General features: G+C 40.4%; 1 protein-coding gene across 1 annotated transcript in view; it reads left to right on the top strand.

Moving 5' to 3' along the window:
* adamts20 (ADAM metallopeptidase with thrombospondin type 1 motif 20) overlaps positions 1-9,977 on the top strand; it is a 134,184-nt gene that overhangs the window by 118,369 nt on the left and 5,838 nt on the right. The window contains exons 30-36 of the mRNA XM_015382335.1: positions 6,004-6,177; positions 7,020-7,190; positions 7,499-7,693; positions 7,836-7,965; positions 9,087-9,181; positions 9,252-9,346; positions 9,424-9,557. Coding sequence (XP_015237821.1) covers positions 6,004-6,177; positions 7,020-7,190; positions 7,499-7,693; positions 7,836-7,965; positions 9,087-9,181; positions 9,252-9,346; positions 9,424-9,557 — 994 coding nt within the window. The remainder of the gene's footprint in view (positions 1-6,003; positions 6,178-7,019; positions 7,191-7,498; positions 7,694-7,835; positions 7,966-9,086; positions 9,182-9,251; positions 9,347-9,423; positions 9,558-9,977) is intronic.

Below are 9,977 nucleotides of genomic sequence, written 5' to 3'. Positions count from 1 at the left end.
TTAATAGCTTTAGAAGTTCATGATAACATATATGCTAGTGTTTTATTTTTGGTTTTGGGGTTAGGGTAAGGAACAGGTGAGTGTTAGTTTTTTGCTTAGCAGTTCATGAAAATATTTAGGAGTTTCCTGCCACAACCCGTCTTGCACCCTGTGCATCAATAAATCCAAGAGGAGTTTCCCCAGTTGTGTATTTATGTGCAGGGGGCTTGACCAAGTGACAACATTTGACAGGTTGAGGGTGAGAATGCGCTGTAATTTATCCAGGTAAATCTAATTGAGATGGATGCATGGACTTCTTATTTATGCACTCTGTTGCATTGGTCTGTCACATAAGATCCCAGTACAACAGAATAGGGTTTTTGGTTAGCAAATTTGATAAAAGGGTGTGAATAATTCTTCAGGGACCTGTATAACACTCTACTATATTCTTTTTGTAAGAGGGTTAAGGCTGATCATAGATACAGTTGAAAAGAAACCACAGGATCTTGTTCCTTTTTATATTTGTTTCTTTATCATGTTTTGAATAGAGGAAATCATTCAAAAAATAAATATTCTCATGTCTGCCTCCCTCCAATTGAGTCCTGCCCCTCCCCAGTCTATGTATGACCCCTCTCACTGTTGCTCCTGCTGATGTCTGGAAGCAATCATCCCTGCCTTCCACCCCCCGCATACCAACAGCAACCATGAAATCCACAGCCAGGTCAAGAAGACATGTTTTATATCTTAATATGCATGCATATGACAACTTGGAAACCACAGCGCCCTGTGGGAATTACTCCAAAGCAGCATACCAGTCTAAGTCACTTGTCGGAGACAATACAGTAAGAATGTTTCAAAGAAACCTGGGCTACACGTATTTTAAGGGTTTCTTTTACTCTTTCTAAAATGTTTATTTTAAAATACAAATTGAAAAATTGTCATCTCAAAACAGATGCACATTTCTGTATTTGTGTGAAGAACAGCTATAAGTGTTTACCCTGTAATTGGGTTGCGTTTAATCACACAAAGAAAAATATTAATTTACATTTTTTGCCCAATTTGCCTGTCCCTTCACATAATGCTGCCACCAACCATATTTCTGTATGGTTATTATGGTTTTATGGATTAGGATTGAACATAAAAGAAACAAATACAGAGCAGATCCTCAACAAAGGGCGAAAAGTTAAATTCAATTCAATGAACAGTGTGTGCAATCATTTTTGTCTGTGTGTGTGTGCCTTCTTCAATATGCAGATCATGTTCTAATGACCAATCAGCACAAATTTATGGGTGGGGGACATGCAAATGCAGAGAGTGCATAAATACTCCAGCTAAATGCTAATACAAAACAATTATTTACTTAGAATGTATGTTGTTTTAAGCAAACCATACATTCCTCCTTAATGGGAAAGTAAACATTATTTGTAATTTTTCTCCTAACTTTACAAGTTCTACAGTTTATTCCTTATTTCTTAGAAAGATCATGACTGTTTTTCTTCTTTAAGTGCATTTGAATGTTTTCCTCTTCTGAAAAATAATTATACATTGTTTGCAGGGACAGACTAACTGATTTGTTTTACTTCAGGGACTAGGGGCCTTTAAACAGAAGGTTCTGTTTTCACGCTTAATGTTTTTGAAAGAATGCATGTTTGATTTTAAGGTCAGATATTTGTGGGGATTTTTCTTACCATTTTCAAAACCCCAAGAACACATAAACACAAATAGATCTAAAAGTTCCTGGTAATTTGATCCAGCTGTATAATTTGCAGGTTTTTAGACTGCACGTATCTGATGAGGCTTTAGAACAGTTCTTTGAGGTAAGGAGCACAGCTTACAAAGGAATCAGCTCAATCAAATCCAAATACGAGCCTCACAGAAAACTTCCTCACAGTATGAAGGAATGCTTCTCAAAGAACATCAAAGAGATGCCTGAGATAGACATTTGTGTGATAGGAGAAAAGTGCATTCAGCAGGAAGACTGAACAAATTTTCTCAGAAGTTTAACTCAGTGAACCTTTTGAAAGACAAAATAACAGATTTAGTGCTTCTGTAAATCTTGAGATCATATTCAGTTCAATACAAACTGATCAGAGTTTTTGCCTCCATAATTTTTTGTACAAAGAAAAGAATAAAGACAATGCCTTGCTTTAAGGAATCTATACTCCGTTCTGTCATGTTGAACCCCTTCGGTATATTATGTCAGGACTTAAGGGACCAAGAAAAGTTGCACATTTTTTTTAAAGTATTGTAAATTGAAAGAATACATGTTTTTCAAAGTTAAAGGTAAACATGAAAAGCACAGGAACTGTATTGCCAAACATCTGGGACTGGGTTGTGGGGGCAGCAGTCTTAGCAGAGACTTCCAGATGTCCCTCCTCCCAGACACCTGGTCCAGTTCTGCTCAGGGAAGCCTTAGGTGCTCCCTCCAAACTTCTCCTGATTGACAGCTTCTGACTATCTCTAAGGGAGTGCCCTGCTAGCCTGCAAGTAAAGCCCATTTTAGCTGCTTGTATTTAAGATCTTGTTTGTTCTGTCATGAGCCACACTTCATGTGAACCACCCCAGGGCATGCCGTAAGTCTTGGTAGAAGGGAGCCAGCAGAACCAGGTCATCTGGGAAAAAAATAGTGTCAAAATCAGCTGGTCCCCCTCCCTCGGCTGTACCTGGAAATGTTGTTCATAAAGATCATGAACTGGATTTTGCATAGAGGGCAGCCCTGTCGGAGTCAAACATGCACCAGGAATTGGTCTGACTTAAGCTGCTTTCCCTCTGAAATTTGTTTATTAAAAGTATAGAGGACAATATTTTATTTCTAGGTGGATCATCTAAAACTCCCAAGTACCTTTGAGCATTCTGCAGATGGTATAGAGTTAGTCCAGTATTCCATAACCCAGATGAATAAAACACTGTTCCTCCTAGATCCGAGGTTCAACAGTCAGCTGGGCTTTCCTCTTCAGCACCCTGGCATAAGCCATTCTGGGGTTGCTGAGAAGTGGGACCCCCATATAGTTGGAAAACATCCACCGGTGCCCCTTCTTACACATGGGAACCACCACATGTTTTCCAATCTAAAGGCACTGTCCCAAACCTCCCCACAATGTTAAAGCGGCGTGTCAGCAACGACAGCTTGAAAACATCTGAAGACCTAAGGTACTCTGGGCTAATCTCATCCACGTCCGAGGCATGGCCACCCGTGCGGTTCTTTGGCCACCTAGGGAACTCGAGCCCTGGTGATGAATGAATCCAGCCTGAGTATCCTGTTTCTTCTTCCATCATGGAAGGTTTGTTAGCCAGATTCTAGGAGATCTTCAAAGTCTTTCTTCCATTGTCTGACTTTCATCGTCAGCAGGATTCATGGACTTTCCAGTGTCTTTCCAGCCCTGAGTTTTTGCCTCTGAGACAACTAGGGCAGCGGCACGCTTGTCCTCACAGTACCTTGGTGCCTCAGGAGTCCCACAAGCCAGCAAGGCTCGATAGGACTCCTTCTTCAGCTTGACAGCATCCCTTACTGTCGGTGTCAACCCAGGCCAATCCAGGGTTCAGGGTTTGCCAACACAAACGGCTCCAATTGCTACATGTAAATTCTTCAACAAAGGTGGCAGCGAAAATGTTCCACTAAGACTACATGTTCCCAGCCTCCTTTAGAATCTGGGAGAAGCTCTCCCAGCGGTGGCAGTTAAATATATCCCTGACTGAGGGCTCCACCATATGTTCCCGGCAGACCGTCACTACTCCCTTGGGCCTGCTGAGTCCGTTGGACTTATTTCTCCTCCAGTGTACCCAGCTGAACACCAGGCTTTGATTGGTTGACAGCTCCGTCCCTCCCTTCATTAAATTACTCAAGAAAGTCGGCCGAAGCCTAAAAGATATCCAGGTCTTGCAAGGAGGAAACATCATGTGACTCGAGCACTGAAACCCCTTCATCTCATTAAGGTGGTGGTTCAAGGAGTTTCTTCTTAATATTAAACAGCAGTACTTTTTTTAAAGTCAGTAATCCTATGTTTCTGAATTTCGAACCATACAAAAGATAAGAAGAGCACTTGAGATTTTGTGTGGTGCAAGACAAAGACTTGTCTTGAGGGCAACAGTGGGGGGATATTGAGAGCCTCTCTGAACCGTGGCAGTCTTGGATAAATAGAATTCAGCTCTGGGAATTCATGTCATTCTATTTATTTATTTATTTTTTTTCAGCCACGTTTCAGCACTTCAGGGCTTGTGGACTGCTAATTCAGATGACACATGCTGAGATCATATTCAGTGGCTAAGACCTCTGAAGGCCAGATTCGTCGACCAATTACCTCATAGCACAGCGCCTTTGCCTGTTCAGATTGGAAGACTCCTGGTTATGCGGCTGACATATGCAGCCTTCTTTTAGCCATTTTTGAAGGACGGGTCCAGTGTATCCTCTGTAGCCTTGGGTATCCCGTGATTCATTGCGAGTCCAAGCAAGCGGCTGCTCAGTGCCTTGAGGAAAAAAGCAAATGGCCCTGAACAGTGGTGAATATTTTTAGGTGTTGTTTAAAATAATACAAATGTGTGAATACTTTCATCAGAAATTTATGAAAATAGTTGTTTTAAATGGTTATTGAGTCAGATATGTGGTGGGTAATGTTTGGTTTATTGAAAGGTTTTATCTGTCCCTGTACAAATCAGTTTGGCTGACATTTAAGCACAGATTGCAATATTTTTGCAGTGTGTGGATTATAAATCCTATATTTGCGACAATGGCACTCCTGCTGAAACTCCACGCAAATTTTATTAGCACCCAGAACAGTAGTGAGAAGTTCAGCATCCATTTTTGCTTCTGGGTGTGTCAACTGTAACCCCCGGCTCACACCGACTCCAGTCTTACCGTTGCAGTGTGGTGGGTGCGGCGCCGCAGTGATTCCAAGTCATTAAAAAGACGTAAACCTCTCTCACCGGCTGCTGAGCTGTCCGGCTGCGGTTACCGAGACACTCCGGCGCTGCAGAAAATTCAGCAAGAAAGCTATCCTTGCGGCGTGCCGGAGCCCTCCGCAACAAGCTCTCGTAAATATCCTTATTTGGGCCTTGTTATAGTGTGAAGTTACATGAACTCAAGTGAACTTCTGTTCTCGCGAGTTAAATCTCCGGACCTGTTGCCGGAGCCGCAGAGCCGCACCGCACCGTAGTCAAAGGGGCGGTGTGAGAGGGGGTGTGCGGGAGTTGCGGCCTCCGTCGGCTCGGTAACCGCACCGGAGCCAGTGTGAGCAAGGGGTAATGGTTGCTAGGCGATAGAGTGTATGGGCAGTGAAAGCCAGAAAAGGCTGGACCTATTTGAATCCATACCATTTTCATACTTTCAAGGATCCGGTCCAGGTAGACCAGTTCCTTGGAGGATGCAGCCGCTTAAAATTAAACACACACGTAATTATCTCTTCAGTATGCCATCAAGTTTGGCATAGGCCTGGTAACAAGCCATTCATTTAATTCAGGTGTGTAGGAACAGGAATACTTCTAAAACCTGCAAGACAGTAGATCTTGAGGACTAGGGTTGGAGAGCCCCGCTCTACAATATGACACTAGGCTTTATTGTTCCATATCCTTCAAGATCTTTTAAGAAGTTCAAAAAAGCAGGGAATTACTAATACTACATCACTCACATTTTCTTTTACAAACTTCTTTTGATTAAACATATGTAACACTTGATAACTTTATTACTCTTGCTGGGCTGTTTATATTTTACCGTGTTCCCTCATCTGGTCTGGTAAACTTTTTGGTCTAGAGTTTACAATATTGGATCAGAAAGGGGGAAAGTGCTGCGTAAAATATAGAAACAAAGAAACGCCAAGAGAAAGGGAACTTCCGCTGAATTAGAATCACAGGGACCATGTTTGGTATTGATATTTTTACTTCACAGTCATGTTATTATCATTTCAGAAACTGGACGTGGAACAAAACATGATGCATACAATTATTCTTCATTTTGCCCAGTCCTAGCAAAATGTACAGATTTTTTTTCTCTAACTTAATTCTGTTTTGTTTAATTTTTTTATGTTTCATCAGTGCTCTGCCACCTGTGGGTCTGGAGTTCAGCAACGAGATGTTTACTGCAGGCTCAAAGGTTCAGGAAGAGTCAGCGAAGAGCTATGTAATCCTCATTTACGTCCTTCAACAGTGCAAGTGTGCCACACACCACAATGTACACATTACATCTGGACAGTGGGTGAATGGGAGCAAGTGAGTAGTTGTTTTTTTGTTTTTTACCTCATGTATCTGTTTATCTTTAATAGTCTCTCATTGCTTAAAGAATATTCAGACAGATTTGCTCTATTTTCTTAAATAAAGAAGTTGGCAACCCAAACGTGGTTGCAGTTTATACATTATCCAACCTCAAAACCACTTGTGAACACTGTTCCTTTTCTCCTGCTGACTGTTTTTGCTTCCTATGCGTGTAAGATGTTTATATATTCAAGGCTCAACCAAAAGCCCTTTGCTCTTTAGGGGCAGGCAGATTAAAAGTTTCCTGCAGAGACAGATGATTCTGTCCTCTCTGATCAATTTATGTTTATTTTGATGTGAAACCTGAAGGTTAAAAGTTTTTGAAGTTCTGCTTTTAATCCAGCAAGCAACAGGCTGTTTTTGAAGTGGTCTTTCGATTCTGAACCACATGAGTACATCCAACTCTATTCATACACCTGATGCAATCCTAATGTATTGTATTAGCATTTAATGTAATAGACCAACACCAATTTACACATACAGTAACTGTGAAGTGGAAAATAAAGGGCTTTTTTTTTTTTTTTTTTTTTTACATTTTTTTTTTTTGTTTTGTCAAATAAAAGTCTGATCATTATTGGATTTTTGTATTTTTTTTTTTTGTTTGGGTATGTCATCTAGGTATGCGGATCTAAAAACGTTAAATCAGTCATATTTGTTGGCAAATGTCTTTTGAAAACCAGTTTTAACATTTTCAAGTGTTAATATAGGGGTGTCCCCTATTCAAGTTCAGCCTTGACATCTGAAGAAAATAGATGATTCAAATTTAAGTCAAATAACGTGATGTTCCTCTTGACTTGTAGTGCAATGCAACATGTGGTGAAGGGATGAAAAGCAGAAAGGTGAGATGTGAAGGACCAAGTTCTTCACCTGCCCAGGATGACTACTGTGAACCATCAGCTAGGCCTACCTCCGTCCAGCACTGTAGAGAAGAGCCCTGTCAGTACATGTGGATCACAGGGGAATGGTCACAGGTAAGAATTAAAACTGGAGATGGTCTCTGAAAGTCTACCTTTGTTTTAGTGTCAAAGTTTAACTGACAAGAATTTATTTTGTTCCTAGATGTGTTCCATCAGTTAAAAACATTTAGTGTTGGGTTTAGATTTGTACAGTCTCTTAAATAAAAGAACATAATAAAGTCCACTGAAAACAATAATATAGCTCTTATAAAGAATATAAGAATAGAAATTTGATCTCAAACATCAGATTTAGAAACGGTAAACAAAAGCAGCCCTTTTCTCATCCCTTTTGCTGTGTTGGTATGTATTTATTTGTCTCTCAGTGCTCCGCCAGCTGTGGTGTTGGTTATCAGCAACGTATTGTCTCCTGCTCTTTGGTGCCGTCGTCCTTCCACTCACAGCATTTCTATACTCAGCCTTCAACCAACTGCCCTGAGCCTGAACCTCCTACCACCCAGTCATGCCTCCTCAGTGAGTGTCCTCTCACCTCCTACTGGAAAGTTGGCCCTTGGTCCAAGGTGAAGCACAGAACTGATTTATTAAGAAAAAACTTACTGTATGTCTGAATTTTGTGCAAAATATTAGGTTGTTTTTGTCTTGTTTGTTTGTTTTGTTTTTGATTTTTTTTGTTTTTGGGGAATTATAATGTTTGTGTCCCAGTGCTCGCAGACCTGTGGGTCCGGAGTAATGGAACGAAGGATAGAGTGTGTGACCTCCAAAGGCCAACTGTCTAAACACTGCCGTCCATCAGAAAGACCTGCATCTCAAGCTACATGTCAAGAGAGACAGTGTGAGGCTCTAACTTTTACTGTTTTGGGTCTTTTCCCTTATTGCTTACATTTATTTATAATCATAAAAAAAAATTCCTTCCTTCCTTCAGTGGCTACGAACTTCAGAGGTCGTAGCCACTGAATACGATCTAATAATCATTTGGGATTTTATTCAAAAATATCAAAGTAAAGGAGGTTAACCTGAGTCATGATGGACAGACTATTTGACTGTTCCCAGAACAGTGCCCTCTATTGGAAAGGGCCAATCAACCTCTTTTTGTCCGGGAAAAGAGATATTTCAAACCGTACAAGGAAATGTTTTACATGTTTTTATCATTCTGTAGTGGCCAGTACCCTTTAATATGTTGACTAAGGTTCTTGTGAAACCAAGTACCATTTAAGTACATTAAGCCTCACAAAAAGGTCAGATAATTTGAAAAGAATTAGGACTTTTGCATCTGCTTCTATGATGTATATTCTTAGTAAGCTAAATTTCACTCTCAGATCTGCTAAAAGTCAGTCATGTTCTTCTATTGTTTCGTGTGGTTAGGATTTTCCTGCTAATTATGTACCTTAGAGACTGAGCCATCTTGATTATTTTTTCTAAAGCATTCACACACTGGGAATGTGGGATTTTTAGTATAATGCGAATAAATTGAGTGTTCTGTGTGCACCAACTAAAACTGTGTCTGATTGTGTTTACAGTAATATAACTGCTTTCCTGCAGCACATTAGGCAGAACAGCTAGCACCACGTAATGCCCCTTAAAGTGATAATTTAAAGGAACAGCAAGTCAGCAATTTTCTACCAAAGCATCTTGCATGGACTCTGAGTACAGAACAAGGCAGCTTTAATGGTATAGGGACAAAGTTTCCAAGTTTGCTTAACCACTTTTCACATGTCTCACTTATGGTACAAAGGGACATTTTCAACTAGCTTTATGCCAAGTCTAGCATTGGCAGAATTAAGATGGTGTTATTATTTTTGCATTTTTAACCAGCTGCAGGCACTATGAGAGTCTTTGAATTCAGTTAGTAGAGAGAAAATCTTGATATTTGGCTTTTCTTTAATGTTTTCTGATATTTTTGTCAATTTTTGTAAGATTGCACTAAAGTCTTCTTTGTCATAATTCCTCTTTCAGGCCATGTGTTTACTTCTTGCCGAGAAGTGCAGCTGCGCCAGGGTGTGAGAATAGATGGAGAATACTATCTCAAAATCAAGTTTCGGACCCTGCAAGTGCGTTTTTGTTGACAGATATCCTCCTGTGCACATCATGGCCTCCGTCTCATTTTCTTTTTGTTGTTAGATTTACTGTGCTGAAATGCAGACGGATTTTCCAAAGGAGTATGTGACCCTTCGCAGCGGGCAGACAGACAACTACTCAGAGGTGTATGGGCAAAGGTTTGTGATTACGTTTTGAGTTTAGATTTATGTTTTGTATTTAATTTTTCTTGACACTTTTTCTCCTTCCCAATCAGGTTGATTAACCCATTTGAATGTCCATACAATGGCAGCCGGAGGCAGGACTGTGCCTGTAAGAATGACTACTCAGCAGCAGGGTACACGCTTTTCCACAAAGTTCGGCTGGATCTAAACTCCCTGCGGATAATCAGTGCGTAATTATTGTGTGATTGCCTGCTGTAATGGGACCACACATCAGTGTTGATTTAAACTCTCACACACCTCGTCCCAGTGTGCCGATAATGGCCAGTATAAAAGCTCAAGCCTGTACAGATGCAACCAACTGAAGTTTTGCTTTCACACACTCCCTCTGCTGAAATTGAAAATCTTCAACTTTTAGTGTCCAAATCAAAAGGCCTCCACCATACAAACATATGGGCGGTAGGATCATTAACTTTATGTGTTTATACAGGCAAAATGAGATGACCTACAGCACTAATCCAAACTCGATCATCAAACTCTTACTCTTATTTGCATTCAAGCTGTCATACTCTAAAACAAAGTTTCCGCATAGCTTCAAAAAAAATATTCCTCTTCTAAAATGTTGTGTTCAGGTATGCATTGATTACAG

This window comes from Cyprinodon variegatus, unplaced genomic scaffold (assembly GCF_000732505.1).
Source record: "Cyprinodon variegatus isolate N-32 unplaced genomic scaffold, C_variegatus-1.0 Scaffold255, whole genome shotgun sequence".
NCBI classification, from domain to species: Eukaryota; Metazoa; Chordata; class Actinopteri; order Cyprinodontiformes; family Cyprinodontidae; genus Cyprinodon; species Cyprinodon variegatus.
Note: the sequence above shows the minus strand (reverse complement) of the source record. Positions and strands in the feature narration are given on the sequence as shown.